The 16,743-nt window shown below is 31.3% G+C and overlaps 3 protein-coding genes across 6 annotated transcripts; all 3 read left to right on the forward strand.

Annotated features, from left to right (window-relative positions):
* The first annotated feature begins 3,811 nt into the window (after positions 1-3,811).
* On the forward strand, positions 3,812-7,437 carry LOC107949144 (bifunctional riboflavin biosynthesis protein RIBA 1, chloroplastic). The gene is made up of 8 exons (XM_016883873.2): positions 3,812-4,219; positions 4,732-4,916; positions 4,992-5,107; positions 5,193-5,414; positions 5,611-5,933; positions 6,047-6,176; positions 6,451-6,747; positions 7,013-7,437. Exons 1-8 carry the CDS (start codon positions 4,164-4,166, stop codon positions 7,271-7,273), a joined length of 1,590 nt encoding a protein of 529 aa, XP_016739362.1. The 5' UTR covers positions 3,812-4,163; the 3' UTR covers positions 7,274-7,437.
* A 3,226-nt stretch (positions 7,438-10,663) lies between these two features.
* On the forward strand, positions 10,664-12,244 carry LOC107949145 (E3 ubiquitin-protein ligase RING1). Its single transcript, XM_016883874.2, has one exon. It carries the CDS (start codon positions 10,886-10,888, stop codon positions 11,990-11,992), a length of 1,107 nt encoding a protein of 368 aa, XP_016739363.1. The 5' UTR covers positions 10,664-10,885; the 3' UTR covers positions 11,993-12,244.
* Positions 12,245-13,294: 1,050 nt separating this feature from the next.
* LOC107949146 (purine permease 1) lies at positions 13,295-15,546 on the forward strand. Of its 4 annotated transcripts, none has more exons than XM_016883876.2 (4): positions 13,377-13,737; positions 13,817-13,873; positions 14,227-14,934; positions 15,014-15,546. In XM_016883876.2, exons 3-4 carry the CDS (start codon positions 14,227-14,229, stop codon positions 15,344-15,346), a joined length of 1,041 nt encoding a protein of 346 aa, XP_016739365.1. In that variant the 5' UTR covers positions 13,377-13,737; positions 13,817-13,873; the 3' UTR covers positions 15,347-15,546. The 4 variants fall into 4 exon arrangements, with proteins under 4 accessions (XP_016739364.1, XP_016739365.1, XP_016739366.1 ...); XM_016883877.2 differs by having other exon boundaries at positions 13,821-13,873; XM_016883875.2 differs by lacking the exon at positions 13,817-13,873 and having other exon boundaries at positions 13,295-13,737.
* The last annotated feature ends 1,197 nt before the right edge of the window (positions 15,547-16,743 follow it).

Below are 16,743 nucleotides of genomic sequence, written 5' to 3' on the forward strand. Positions count from 1 at the left end.
GTTGTATATCTATATTTACTATTAAAAAAACTCTAATTAAGTTGATGTCATGAGTTACCTAGGTACCAACACCGTGAAAAATTATAAAAATATCCTTCCGTAATTGAAATAAGTCATATTATTTAAGAGAATTTTAGTCTTTTTATTTTAACAAAAGCCAATAAAAATATATGCTCATGCAGGGGCGAATCTAGAGGAGGCTGGCATGGGCCCCGGCCCCTCCTAAAATATAAAATTGTTATTTAAGCCCTTAAATTTTTTTAAAAATTTTAAATTAGTAAAGGTAAAATTGTACTTTGGCCCCCCTAAAATTATAAAATTCGATTTAATCATTTAAAAATTATAAATATATAGATTATAAAAAATTAAAATTTCATTCGGCCCCTCCTAAAAGATTGCTCTGGCTTCGCCCCTGTGCTCATGATAAAAAGCTCATGCTCACAACTAAGAAACAAATTTAAATTAATTACTATTACTAAATCTATTTAAATAATAAAAGAAAATTAAACTTTTAGTAATTTATTCCAAGATGTTATTCGAAGTCATTAAAATTTTAATCTAGCCCTTTTTAAAATAGGTGTTTAATAGGCTATAATAATATCTAGATTATATTCAAGAAAAATTATTATAAAATTTTAAGCTCTAGGAGAGACAAACTACTATATTTGTTTCACCTTTGCAGCGGAGGCGTTAGCGATGGTGCACAGGCTACAGTTTGCTATTAACTAAGGCTTTCGATATCAGTTATTTCAAAGCTAAACTTGTAGGAAACTGGCTTATCGGAAATAAACTTGTTTACTTGAGATGCGAAGAGACTCTCAAAAAGCTTCATTTCTTGTTGATTTGCATTCATCGCCAGAATTGGGAACCAAACTGCACATGCAATGGTATCGAAGGAGATGCTTAGGCAAGGGAAGATTTTCTGAGTAGAAGAAGTAATGTCACTGGCCTTGAATCGTGCTGCGACCAGTTGTCGATGTATGGGCCCAGCTTGATGATCAGTTATGTATGCAAAGTTTTTGTAGAATCATCTTTAATATGTTTTTCCCGTTTATTTTCTAGTTTTTTTCAACATTTTATGATGCTTGTCAAGGAGATTAGCGTCGATTAAGCTCAAAAGAGGGGATGATTGGTTCATTTCTTACCATTTTTTTCTATTCTTGAATGCTATTTTACTTTTCGACCTTTTGACATTCTGTTTTCAAGAACTCTAAATTTATTTTGTACCCATCTCTTTTCCTCAATAAATTCAATTGATTGCTATTATTAAAAAATATATAAATTAAAACAATACTAATGTAAGCCTATGAGATTAGCTTGTACCCAAATATATAATAAAAATGATAACTAAATTGCATAGCTCAATTAAAATATCTATCATAACTTCTTATCAAATTAGTGTTACGATAGATATCGATTGTCACAAATGCCTTACATTAAGGGTGAGTTTAAATAGATAATAGGGTGCGATGAAGTGCATTTAACTTACTTTTTGTCTCACGTTACAGTATCGTTACAGTATTTAATCTCATCATTACCGTTATTTTTACATTAATCACATGTAAACACACCGCCTATCCGAACTCACACTAAGCCTTTACACGATATCAGTGATCTAACACCAATAATTATGAATGATTGATAAGAAATTGACCCTTCACTTTAAATGGTGGTGCATAGTATGACTTGTAGTACATCTTATTCTAATTATGGATGATTGTAAGAAATTGACCCTTCACTTTAAATGGTGGTGCATGGTGCGACTCTTGTACCGCATATGATTTTGATTCATAACCCTTTCGAGCATGCACAATATATAGGCTAGTTGAGATGCTTCGCCATTTCATACATACAATATTTGTGATTTAATGCTTTTACTATCGTGTTGATAACGTGTTTAAAAAAAAATTACTATTATATTGATAGTGTGTTATTAAATAAAAAAATAGAAAAAAAAATAAAAGAACAAAAAATATGAGAGCAAAAGAGAACGTATTTTTATCTATCAATAAGCATGTTTACAGTGCTTCTCTAGAATTTATATTTATAGACATAAGAAGTATAAATGAAATAAAGCTTTACTTCTAATGAATATTAGAGTTCTAAAATATATCAAACTTACATTGATCTTTATGGACATCCACCTATAATGTGATTACTCAAAAAATTATGTAATGTTATTATATTTATAAAGATATTATTACTTCGCTAAATGCTCAAACTGAGGCTTAACCTTTCGAAATTACTCACATGAGGGCCAAATATTTTAAAATGATCATATAAATACCAATTTTTTAATGAAATTACGTAAATAAGTGCTTTTCAAATGTCGGAAGTTAGGTTTCAAAATATGTTTAGGTTTCAAAATATGTTTTTATTTTTTTTTCTCTTCTTTTTAAATAATATGAGATTCTATTGTCACGTATCCTATTCTATCCACATTAGCATTTACCCAAATTTTTACAATAAACTTGATCGAATTATGTAAAAAGTCTTTATTTAAACATTTTCATAAAAGTTCGGTTTTTAATATGATCAATTTTGTAAGGTTTGATCTTTATGTGACTAAACCTCAAAAAATTTGGATCATAATTAATAAGAGATTTGATCCTCGTACGAGTAATTCTATTACGTAATAATAACTTAGATTGATATGATAGAGATATCAAATTGATCCAAAAATTTATATACATGACAAGTACAAATATATTATTAAATTTAACGATTGAATTATTAAAATTTAATTAAATAAAAAAATATATATATAAAACCAATTAAGTTTTGTACAAGTGGATCTCCTATTCTTTATTACATAAAGATTATCCTTCATCTAAATTCCCTAAATGTAGAAAATGTCTTTTTCATATTATTTTTATTTAATTTAAATGTAAAAAAATTCACTCAAAATTTCTAATAAAACATTTAATATAAAAATAAATAAATAATTATCAAAAAAACATGTAAGAAATTATTTATGAAAATGAGTATTTTTAATCATTTTCGCCTACTTTTCCCTCAATCATTATATCATCATTAGTATTTAAATTTTTTTATTGGTGATGACCACTTTTTTCCCCAATTATTAGATCATAATTAGGCAACATTAAAATGTATATTTTAAAATGCTAATATTTTCACAAGTATACACCATGAAAGAAAAAAATTTAAATGAGTGTCGCGAATATATCCGCGACACTTCTGTCACAAAAACAAAGAGTTGGAGTGAAAAAAAATTCATTAAAAAAAATTAAAGCTGTCACCAATAGATCTTAGCAAATCTTTTAAAGCAGTAGGGGGACCATTTTCCCATCCCCCCTTACCTATTGTACAGTCAAATTGAAAGAGAAGTAACTACCAAAAATCACCATTTAAGTAAATGGCACCGTATCATGTCAATAAAAAAGAAAAAAAAAAGTAAATTAGGGGCCACAGCTAAAAATTATTTTATTATTTTAATAATTTATATTTTTATAATTTTTAAAGAATTAAAATAAATTTTTATATTTTTGAGTGGGTTAAAGTGTAAATTTTTTTTTATTAATTAAAAATTTTAAAAATTTTAAAATGTCTAAATGAAAAAAAATTCATTTCAAGATATCAGGGTGACAACCCCTAGCTACGCTGCTGAAATAAATGATAGTGTTTAAAGTTTTCACGACAAACTTTTTTTTTAATTTCAGAAAGGTATTTTCTTTTATTTTTTTATTTTATATATATTTTAAAAAATATGAATATTTTTAAAAAATATAGATTGATGTCGTCTGAGACAACCACATGCCAATAAATTTTCTTTTAATTATTATTGATAGTTGAATGATTGAGGGAAAGTGCGGTGGCGCGGATGAGAATTTCATAAATAATATTTTACGGGTTCTATTTTTATAATTATTTATTTATTTTATATCATTTCTGTAAAAAAACCAGAAATTTGTTTTTAACATATTTTCTCCAATATTTTATCAACTAAAAATGTGAAAAATAAAATAAATAAAAACCTACCAGACCGAAGTGCTGTTGGTAGCTCACCCGCGGGTGATATGTATATCTCATCCGTCGTCGTCTCCACTATCCTTTCATTTCGCTTCCTCTGCCTTTTTCAAATTTACAATTGCAACATCAAATTCCCACATATTAGGAATTTCCAGCGTCTTCTCTGACTGTTCATGGCTTCTTTGAACGTTTCTTCTCCTTCTTCAACTGCATCACTTTCTCGTCCTCGGTAACCTTTTTCTTCTCTTTTTCTTTAATGGGATCCTTTCGTTTAACTGAATTTTCGTTTGGGTTTTCTTTGTTTTTCGCTTTTCGTGTACAATTCGATTTTCCTTCATGACTTTCTAACTTCTAATGTATATAGTTTTAACGATCAATGGTTCCGTTTCTATCTTATATAAACGCTGTGGTTTACTTAAGATTCAATGACCCAAAGTTACGCCTTGGCTGGTAAGCAATATGGCGGTTTTATTTAATTTGTTTTTAAAAAAATTTCGAATGATGAAATGTGGTTTGTGTTTGGTTGAATAGAAAAAGCTAGAATTAGATGCAAATACTATATAGGCTTGTTTGTTTATGTTTCTATTTTCACATTTGATTAATTTCATAAGCAAATTATCAAAACATTACACATAAATTTTATATATATTTAAGGGTTTTGTTTATTGTCAAATTAAATGCTAGGAAATGGGAGGTTTTTTTATTACACAGTACCGTTTGATTGTATGAATTTCTGCGTAGGGCATCAAAAAGCTTCCAATCCTTTAATGAACTACACAGAAAAAATCTAGTCTTCGCAAATGGCTACGCATCCGGTTTAGCCTTTGTGCGTTTCGGTGGTAGATTGTCGTCCGTTATTAAAAGTGTTGGCAAAACTAGAGCTGCAGTTCAATCGGGAGAAGGCAAAAATGTTGTCTCCACAAATGGTAATTTCTTTAGTTATAAATCAGTTAGGATTGAAGCATAACAAGATGACATAATGTTTCGAAATGTTGCTGCAGATGCTGTTTCTATAAGTAACGGTTTTCCCGTTGATAACGATGAATTCAATTTGGACCGCGCGACTGAAGGTTTTGCTTCCATTCCTGAGGCAATCGAGGATATTCGCCAAGGGAAGGTTAGTTTTTTTTCTCTGTAGGATGCTTTTTTTGTTCCATTGAGCTCTAGTTTAACTTTTAGTAACCAGAAATTAACTTTTACAGATGGTAGTGGTTGTAGACGATGAGGATAGAGAAAACGAAGGAGATCTTATAATGGCAGCACAGTTGGTGACACCTGAAGCTATGGCATTTATCGTGAAGCATGGAACCGGGATCGTTTGTGTGAGCATGAAAGAGGAGGATCTAGAGAGGTTGAATCTTCCTTTAATGGTGAACCAAAGGGAAAATGAAGAGAAACTCTGTACTGCATTCACGGTTACGGTGGTATGTTGTTTTGTCTGATATTCATAAACCTGATACAATGGATTATTTTGGAAAAAAAAGTTTGTATTTATGATGTTGATAAGCTTAAAATAGGAATTTTGGAGAAATATTTTATGATAGTTTGAACAAAGTATGATTACGGGTCAAAATTTCCAATGATTCTCTGCTTTTGTGTTGAATGAAAACTGATTTGCAGGATGCAAAACATGGCACTACAACTGGTGTGTCAGCACATGATAGAGCAACGACGATATTGGCCCTAGCTTCTAAAGATTCCAAACCCGAGGATTTCAACCGCCCAGGTCACATTTTCCCACTGAAGTACAGAGAAGGTGGTGTTCTAAAAAGAGCTGGTCATACCGAAGCTTCAGTTGATCTTGCAATGCTAGCCGGACTGGACCCTGTTGCGATTCTCTGTGAGATCGTAGATGATGATGGATCCATGGCTCGATTGCCGAAGCTTCGTCAATTTGCTGAACGGGAGAACTTGAAAATTGTATCCATTGCTGATTTAATTAGGTAAACTAATGACTATCATATGCAGAGAGATTTCCTTTCGACTTATTTTTCACGGATCCTGTGATTAAGTTACCTCAATGAAGTAAACTAGTAATGCTGCTTATGATTGACAGGTATCGGAGAAAGAGGGATAAATTAGTCGATCATGCCGGTGATGCGCTGATACCGACAATGTGGGGGCCATTCACTGCTTATTGTTACAGGTCACAAATAGATGGGATTGAACATATTGCAATGGTTAAGGTGAAGATAAGTCGGAATTCTTATTGCTAGTTTCAGTTTCTTACATATCTGATTTACCGTAATATTCGTTACGAACTCTCTCTTTCTATATTTGTATTTGTATTGTGGTTAATTAAGCCGGAAATGTTTTGATTTATTTTAAGGACACTTCTATTGTTTTTCCATAATTATCGAGGGTTGTGCCATTCCGTATAATTCATTTGGACTAATTTTATTGGATTAAAAGCATTTATGATGAAGAAAATGGTATGATTCTTTTCTACGGTTCAAACAGGGTGAGATCGGAGATGGACAAGATATTCTCGTGAGGGTTCACTCTGAATGCCTCACGGGAGACATATTTGGATCAGCTAGATGTGACTGTGGGAATCAGCTTAGCCTTGCAATGAGGCAGATTGAGGAGGCTGGTCGGGGTGTTTTAGTATACCTGCGGGGACATGAAGGCAGGGGCATTGGTTTAGGCCACAAGCTTCGTGCCTATACTTTGCAGGATGCTGGTCGTGATACAGTAGAAGCAAATGTTGAGCTTGGGTTGCCTGTTGATTCTAGAGAATACGGCATTGGTGCACAGGTATTCCTCTTCGAAACATTGCTAAATTAATTCATAATTCAGTTACATTCCTAAGGTTCATTTGTTGGTACATTGGTAATAATTTTCCACTCCGAGTAGCTCCGTCTTTCCATTTCTCTTGAAATACCCATATCTTACATTCGTGTAAAGGATCGCGGCTTGCTTAAAGGCTTTAGCTTTCCCCAAATGACTGGTTCATCTTTCTGTTTCCTTTGTACTTTACAACGAAGTTTGTCTAACTCTAACCTTCGATTCTTTCTTTCAGATACTTAGGGATCTGGGTGTGCGAACAATGAAGCTTATGACGAACAATCCTGCTAAATACAGTGGACTTAAGGGTTACGGATTAGCAATTGCAGGTCGGGTTCCACTACTATCACCTATTACAAAGGACAACAAGCGGTACTTGGCGACCAAACGAGCTAAAATGGGCCATGTATACGACTTCACTAGCAGTATGAATAGTGTTATCATTGGCGGCAATGGTAACACAACTTCGGCAGTGGATGCTGTGTCTGAATCTTAGGATCCAGTCACTTCCGACTTGGCTTTCAATGCTGGTAACATTCCGACATGATCACCTTATTACATGATAATTGTATGAATAGGACATCATGTATGAAATTGGTTAAAAATGCAAAGATTTATGCTTAACATTTAATATTAAAATTTATGCAATTTCTTATTTAATATTGGGGATGAACCATCTATTCCTTTTTCTTTTTCATATAATGTAAATTAAGGCAAATAAATAAATAAATAAAACTTGATCAGTTGTTAAGCTTTTGAATCATGTTCCAAATTCAATTTTATATAAATAAATGAAGTCTTTTGGTATATAGCAATTATTTTGTAATTTTTAGAAATTAAATAATTAAAATACAAACTTATTAATAATATAACGACTTTGGATATAGTTTATCTTTAATATTACTATTATGGCACAACTAGATTACTAATAACATAGCGACTTGGATGTAATTTACTTTTAGTATTACTATTATAGCACAACTAGATTAATATCTGAAATATATCTAGAGGCATTATTGAGAGTACGAAGTAAAGTTGTACATAAACAAAACGATAAATGAAGAGTAGAGTTCAGTTTTTATTTATTTACTAAGCTAAATAAAAAGAGTATAAACAAAATTTTGATACTCATTTATTAAACTAAGTGAATACATACAAAGCTACTTTAGTTTAGGTTTGTTTAAAACTTATTTAAAAAATCATTTAAAGCTCATTTATTATTTGATTATTATTATAATTTGTGTACTTATTTTATTTATTTATTTATTTACATCTAATTATTTTATATCTAAGAAGTATATAATTATTTTTTTTTATTTTTTGTTTGTTTGTTTATTATTTAGGAACATTGTGAACATATTTCATTATATGTTTATGAATGTGTTAGTGAGCATGTTTGTTTAGTGCTTCATTTAATATTCACAAAAAAAAGGTTCATTTAACTCAAACGAACGACCATCATGAACACAATTTTAAATAAATGAATACAAAAATCATTTTAACAAATACAAACAAATGCAAACAAATCTTAAATAAGCAAACGAATATAAATATAAGTCCATTAACTCAAAGTCGATTGCGGTAAAATTATCATGGCATCTCTTTTACTATGAGTCAAATTATATTTTATCTTGTTTATTCAAAAAAAAGTAAATTAGATTTTATAAAGTTGGATCAAAGAGCAAATTGGTCAATTCTATTAAAATAATTTCATTATTAAAGTTAAATCTTTATTTTACTAATCAATTTTAATTTAAAATAAATTGAAAACAAAATTTAATAAAAATAATTTTTTATATTTTACTTTAATATTTAGCAATAATAAGTTAATCAATATACTATGGTTGTTTTTCAAAAATAAATTTAATATGATATAAGTATTTCTATTTTTCAAGTTTTTATTTCATTAAATAGAAATTTTAGTTTAATTTATTAATTTGTATCATTTATAAGTTAAAATATTGTTAACTATTAAAGTAAAATATTTGAAAGACTTTTTTTTATTAAATTATGTTTTTAAATAATCAAAATTAATATTAAGTTTTTAAAAGTTAGAATTCTTAAACGATGCATTTAACTGAATTCTAAAACATTAGAATTCCCATTAATTAAGCCTCTGACTGTTAACTTTAATAATTAACTGTTAAAATATAATGTTTGTCAAATTTTCTTATATTTTTATCATCTATCGTGACAAGATTGTGATCGTTGCCACACGGTGAAAATGAAAAATTTTCTTTAAAATTATTAAAAAATTATCGAAAAGCATACAATTATTACAATTAATATAAAAATAATAAAAATTGAGTTGAAATTGTTGGCACTATCCTTGTTCAGGATAATATTGTCATCGATGATATTGTGACGGTTAACGGATATGAACAATAGTGGGAAGGAGAACACCGATGAATGATGCAAAGATGAGCAAAATGGTGCAAACTTTGAGGTCTGTAGGTTACGAACACAACAAAAACCGACAAAACAATGGTGGAGGGATGGATGAATTAGAGTTTTCTCAAATAGAGGGTTTCAGGGATCAAAACTTTTTTTTTTATAAAAATTGTAATAGGTGTCTATTATTAATGATGGTTAGTGTGAAAATGGGAAAATATTGGGTTTTATAATTTTTTTGTGTATTTTTAATTTATTTTATAATATTTATAATAATATCTATTTTTTGTAATTTTCTATTATTTGTAATTTTCTATATTTCTATTTTTTTTAATTTTTAATTAATTTTTATAAATTTGTATGATTCTTTATAATTTTAATTTTTTTAACATTTGAAAAAATGCGTGACACAAATTAGAATGGTATAAAAATAACTTTAAAAAAAATAACCATTTCAATTTAATGGTTAACCGTTAACATTAACGATCAAAGGGCTTAATGATAATTCTAACACTTAAAGGCTCAACTTGATGTTTTTTTTGAAGGTTTAATTAATCTTTTCGAAAAAAGTTTAGGGGCTCCCCGAATGCTTAAGCCGCCTCCTCTTCCTCCTCATCAATGTTAAGAATAAATATCAAAATTATATATGAACTTTAATTTAATATGTAATGTTATACATAAAATTTAATTCTGTACTATTTTGTATATGAAATTTAACTTGTAATTGTACCAAATTAAAATTTATATATCAAATTATACATTAGATTAAAATTTATGTATAATTTTGATATTTATCCTTATTATTATTCAATTTTTTAAAAAATTATATAAAATTAAGTCAACTCTAAAAATCAGGGTGGGAATTTTGATTCCATAGGACAGATATTGACCCACTAAACATTGACATTAATTACCAATTTATTTTCACACCAAATCTATTAGCTGAATTAATTAATTTATATGCTTGGCCAGCTGTTTTTTTTAACCATTTTTTTGGGGGCAAACTTGCTAATTTCAATATCTTGTGGGACTGATTTGATTTCTTCCCCATTTTTAGTTTCAAATTGCAAACGAAAGTTGATAAAAGGCCAAATTTAAAACATATTCAAACTATGCTTAAAAGGCAAAAAGCTCCACTGACTGCTCCTTCCTATTCTCCAAGCATAAGCACCAAATTGCAAACCATGTGCTTTGTTCCTTTTCAAACCATTAATTGCTTTAAAGTCCCTTTTAAAAATTCCTCATAATTAAATTTGGATATAAGTATCTATAATTATATATTTACGTTATATTTAGATAATCATTGTAATTACGCTTACAATTGGATTTACATTTTTAAATTCAAAAAAAAATAAATAAAAGAACTAAATCCATGAAAAAAAAATTGGAATGACTAAATTATAAATATGTGAAAAGTACAGGGAGTTGAAGCAAATTTAACCTAAAAAATTCCTGTACTTAATTCTGCCTCAAGTACTCAGTCAACTGTGTTAAGCCGACATTATAAGAAAAGTCAAGAATCCAATGCAGAAAATAATATCAAACCACAAAAAAGGAAAGAGTCGTGTTTATCTTTTATTCAGACACTTCCTTCCAATCGTTTCCCTTACTTCAATTTCTTCATTTCCCCCCTACACCCAATCATTTTGATCTACTCTTTCCTGGTTTTTTCTTCTTTTTTGCTTTAATGTTCCATCTATGATTTGATTCCCCCGATATGGGTTTTCGAATTCATTTCAGAAATTTGGGATATAATGATTCAAGCATTGAAGTCTCAGCAAAAAACTGTGATGATCATGATGATGATGATGGTTGTGACGACCGTTGTGCTTCACTATCCTGTTTCCAGGATGATGGTTCTATCGCTCATCATCATTCAGCGTTGCGCACCAAGTATTTGATAATAATTTTCACAGTACTTGCGGTTTCGTTTTTGATCCTCTGTTTGTACGTTTACTACGTCAGGTATTATCGACGCCGATCCCTTGTTAGGGGAAGAAGATCGAATGAAACGACTGAAACCCATGATGAGTTTCTCGATGAAGATCATGGTCCGGTCGTTGATCATCATGTATGGTATATCAACACCGTTGGTTTACAACCGTCGATCATTGATTCCATTGCTGTTTTTAAGTACGTGAAAGGTGAGGGTCTTGTTGAAGGAACGGAGTGCTCTGTTTGTTTAAACGAGTTCGAAGAAGGTGAGACTTTAAGGCTGTTGCCTAAATGTAGCCATGCTTTTCACATCTCTTGTATTGATACTTGGCTTAGGTCCCATACCAATTGTCCTATGTGCCGAGCACCCATTGTTTCAAACATGGCTGATAAAGGACCATCATCATCATCTGGGGTAAATAATGAAGTTACTGAAGGAACCCAAGTTGCAATTATAGTAGATAATGAAGAATCTGAAGGAGAAACAGGAAGTGTAACAAGTGAAATGAGGCATAGACCATATGAGGAAGATGAGAGAAATACAGAGGATGAAGATGGGGTTCTTCAGCCTGTAAGAAGATCAGTTTCTTTGGATTCCATGGCAGCTTCACAGATCAGCCAAGCACTTGCTAACAATGGTGTAGCAGAAGGGTCTAATGGAAGCAATTTAGATAATGAATTGGGTAAAGGGAAAGAATCAAGCTTGAGAATTGTGCCAAGGAGAGGTTCAGGAAATCAAGGTTTATTGAGACTAATGCGCAATTCGTCCATAGGTAGAAGATCTTTGCAAATTAGGCCAATTTTCATGAAGAGATCATTTTCTTGCAATGGGAAATTCTCTTTGCCAATCTCAAACCGTAACCGGAATCCTCCTTTGAGAAGCTTTTGATTGGTGAGTCACCGCCGCCACTGCCGGTGTCTACTTTCAGGTGAGACATCTTACGATGTCTAGCAAACTCTCAACAAGATGAGGGTTTGTTCTATATAAGCCTTTTTACACCCTTAAAACTAGAAAAATATTGTAATAAGTAATAACCAGAACCCTTTCATTAATACAGATGATGTTGAACTTTGTATCATAATATCCATATCATTCAAAGGTCTTGATTGAAGATTATCAATGGAAATGTGCCTTTTCTTATGTAGAAAAGTGTTGGATTTCTTGAGTACATTGCCACCATTTCTTGTTTTTTAGCATAGAATTTTCATGCTTACATATAGGAATGGTTGATCCCTTGCTTACTTATATCACAAAGGCAAAATCTTGAAGAATTGAAGTTTTTAATCTTGTCTAGGAAATGGAGTTCTTTCAATTGATTCATACAGTGTTCAACTCCAATATGTATAGTGTTCTTTTATTTTTGATGACGATTCTTCTTTCCCATTATAAAACCACTTGACTAATCAAGTGAAAAAACATATGGAGTGGATTCAATTATAAAAGGAAAAGGTGACCTAAGTTCAGAAATGACCAAGCAAAGGCAGATGTGATTTTTGCAGGGATTAGGTACCATTTTATCATTATGACCCACAATTTGTAATGGGTGCTAAAGTCAACAGAACGTGTTGAAAACAGTGACAAAAGTAATGTGGATGTATTGTTATTGTGGGTCTAGTGAATTTTTTTATATATAAAAGTAATGTGGGTGTATTCTTTTATATAAAAGAAATTCATTCTTTTTCTTAATCATAATGAGTTCTGGTAAAGTTGATAAAAGATGGAGATTTTTGGATTTGAGATTATGTACTGTTATTGTAGGGAAAGATTGTATTAAATAGTGATATTATTTATTTTTAATAGTTTAATATTATATTAATAATTTTATTTTTAATTTTAGAATTTTTATTTAAATTTAATTTTTTAGAATGATGTTTCTATTTCATACATTTATCGGATCATTATTTTTTAACTAAATATTAATTAAAACATGGTAATTTATATGATAATTTACATACATTTTATTTCATTTTTTTAAAATTATTTTTATAAATTTTTGAATATTTTTATAATTTTTTGTTAGGGAATATTTATAACAAATATAGGTGAATTATCGCATAGATTATGATGTGATATAAAGCGTAGTTTAGTTTAGTATATACAAGGGTACAAGGCATGCAAATTATCTTGTGTCACATAGCATCATATTGATTTGTATAATACCTAAATTATGATTACTCTTTTCAACATAACTTTCATATTTTCCTTGATTATTTGATGTGTATAATTGGATTATTATCTTCACTAAATTAAGCTTATCAGTCAACAAATCATTCTTTTTAAACCTAAATTTTCTCCTTCAAAATTATCCTCAGTTCATTTACGGGTATTTATTGCCACTCACTGAGTTCGATGTACCTCAATCACCACTAACGTGTCACCCTCTTTCACTATGTTTCAGATTTCAAGCAGCTAAAAGAACTACTATCTGATCATGGGTCATTTCATTTTCATGATATAAATACCGTTTCGGTCTTCTCTTTTTCTTTTCCCAAATTTCCCCTGTTTTTCTCTGTAAAAAAAAACTGTATTTTTGCTTGTCATGTTCAACTAAAACAGGAATTTCTTGGTGGGGTGTATTCGAATATCGCTTCAGCACCATCCATTTTGCTTTTAACTTTGTCCTCTCCCTTAAGGTTAGTGGTTTCTTTCACAACATTCTCTCCCTCATCATCAAGTTCAGTCATTTTAATTCCCTTAACTTTATATAAAAAGGCAGGTTTTTGGGTGTTTTTTTGGTCAGTTTAAGCTCCATAATTGACTGGGTTTAAGGTAAAATCTGCTTCTCTTAGGCATTTCTTTGTTTGCTTGTGATTATTTGTACGTTATTAACTCTAATGAATTAGCTTGCAGACAAATTCCCATTTAATTTTAAGAAGATGACTGCTTAATTTATGATAATAATGCATGTTATGGGTGGTTGATATGGATTAGGTGTTCTTTTTCATGGTGATTATACTAATTAATGGTACAAATTTGATATTGTTGTTAAAGGGTCTTAGTTTAATGCTTAAAATGGTATGAAACCCTGGTTTGTTTTGTTATTCTTGCTTATGACCCTGGTTTTAAGTTGAAACCGACGAAATCGTTTTGCATATTGTGGAACATGGAAAATTGGTTTGAAGATGGAGGAGAAGATGAGCAAAGGGCTAAAAAGAATGTTACTTCTGTTGAACTGCGCAATGTTGGGCTTAGGAAATGTTGGTGGTCCTCTTTTAATGAGGCTATATTTCTTGAAAGGTGGTAAGGGTGTGTGGATATCGAGCTGCTTAGAAACCGCCGGTTGGCCGTTTATGATGTTGCCCCTCGTGGTATCATACTTGTATCGTCGACGAAAAGAAGGTCCGGGAACCAAGCTTGTCTTGATAAAAACTCCTGTTTTGCTGGCTAGTATTGTTCTTGGTGTTCTTACTGGGGTTGATGACTTTTTGTATGCTTACGGTGTCGCTCGCCTCCCTATATCTACCTCGGCTTTGATAATTTCGACTCAACTGGCTTTCACTGCTACGTTTGCGTTTATATTGGTGAAGCCGAAGTTTACACCTTTTACGATCAACTCGGTCTTTTTGTTGACACTCGCAGCGGTTGTTCTGGCACTTCATACGAGTTCAGATCGCCCTGCTAATGAATCCAAGCTACAGTATTTCCTCGGGTTTTTCATGACACTTGCAGCTTCGGCGCTCTACGGGTTTGTGTTGCCGGCCATCGAGTTAACATACAAGAAAGCAAAGCAGACCATTACTTACTCTTTGGTTATGGAGTCACAGATGGTTATGTCATTTTCGGCTACTGTTTTCTGTTGCATTGGGATGCTCTTTCACGGAGACTTCAAGGTCATCTCTCCTTCCCCATTCCCCTTTAGTTCTGGTATTTCAGTCCAGGTTTTAACCGAATGATTTCTTGCTTATGTAGGCAATTCCAAGAGAGGCAAGTGAGTATACGCTTGGACAATCGACATACTACGTGGTGCTCGTGTTGAACGCAATCTTATGGCAGTTGTTCTTCATGGGAGCTGTGGGTGTGATTTTCTCAGCCTCGTCGTTACTGTCTGGTATACTAATCGCGACTCTGCTTCCAGTGACGGAATCTTTAGCTGTGGTGTTGTACCATGAAAAGTTCCAAGTTGAAAAAGCCATATCTCTTGTTTTATCACTTTGGGGATCTTTGAATTACTTCTATGGTGAGTTCCATGAGAATAGCAAGGTGAAGAAGCAGAAGCAAGATACAGAAACAGATGTAGCCTAAAACCATGTGCTTCATCTTATATTGCATCATATTAAACAAGTTGCCTATATATATATGTATGTATACACATATATATTCTTGTTTCATGTTTTCCTTTAAATGACCTTAACAAGCATGTATAAGGTGCGCATATATATGTGTGTATTTATGTATATATGAAAAGTAAGCTTTGATATATATAATTATGATTTGGATGCCAATGTTACCTTCTTTGTACACAATTATTGTTACTACTGATGTTAATTGACCGACATATTTGTCTTTCTTGTATTAGGAAATTTGTCAAAACCAAACTTTATATATAGATGATAACAATAAAATCACTCAAACAAGCATTCATGAATAGTCTGATCCGTAAGTAAATCATCAAATGAACTCAAATATACTAATCAACACACTCCTAAAAAGAAAAACGAAAAACCATATGTTTGATATGGAAGGAAAACAAAGGTAGTGTCATGAGTAAATTAGGGAAGTTCTTGTTTAGGTGTTTCGAGTTTCCAATTTTGATAATTTAGGAAATTCTGGTTCGAGTAGCTCTGGAACTTTGGGTTCTACAAGCTTTTGTTGAAACCATTTTTTTGTCGCGAAGAAAAATGGGAATCGACTTTGTTTTAAAAACCAAAAAAACGAATATGAGGAGTCACCACCGATCTTTATTAGGTGTGATCGGATCACCTTTGTTTTAATAAAACATTTTAGTTTACTAAAACGGTGTTTTTGGTCTACGAAACTTGAGAGAACGGGTCCGGGAGTCGGTTACGTGCGAGGAAGGATTAGCACCCTCGTAACGCCCAAAATTGGTACCAATTTGATTAATTAATGTCTTAATGTCAAAATTTGAAACTTGAAAAGAATTTAGAATACGATTCCCCTTTTTATTAATGTTATTTTTGCAAAGATATTTAGATAAATCGAAGCAGATGTTAAAGACCTTCTCGTCCCGAAGTAATAAAATGTTACATCCAACACGTTAGGACACGACATTCTAAATTATCGAGAATAAGCTTGTCTTTTGATTTTCAAAACTCATGCATTTTAATTTTAAAAGGATATTCGATTATTTGGTCAAACGATAAATCGAAACCCAGCACGTAGGGCACGATTTCTCGAAATCTCCAAACACGAAATATTGCATTGTTTGAAATTTAGAAAACAAGAGCGAAATCTTTAAAGGGATACTTGATTATTTGAAAAACGGAGGATCGAAACCCAACACGTTAGGGCACGATTTCTCGAATTTCCAAACATCAAACATTGCCTTTTGTTTTGGGAAATTTTCAAATAAATAATTATAAAGCCGGCTCAAAACGCATTAATTTAACTTGAAATAAAATGGAATAATTTATTTTAGACCAATAAGTTGAGAATGATAATGTGACACTTATGAATGAAGG

Source organism: Gossypium hirsutum, chromosome A04 (assembly GCF_007990345.1).
Source record: "Gossypium hirsutum isolate 1008001.06 chromosome A04, Gossypium_hirsutum_v2.1, whole genome shotgun sequence".
NCBI lineage: Eukaryota > Viridiplantae > Streptophyta > Magnoliopsida > Malvales > Malvaceae > Gossypium > Gossypium hirsutum.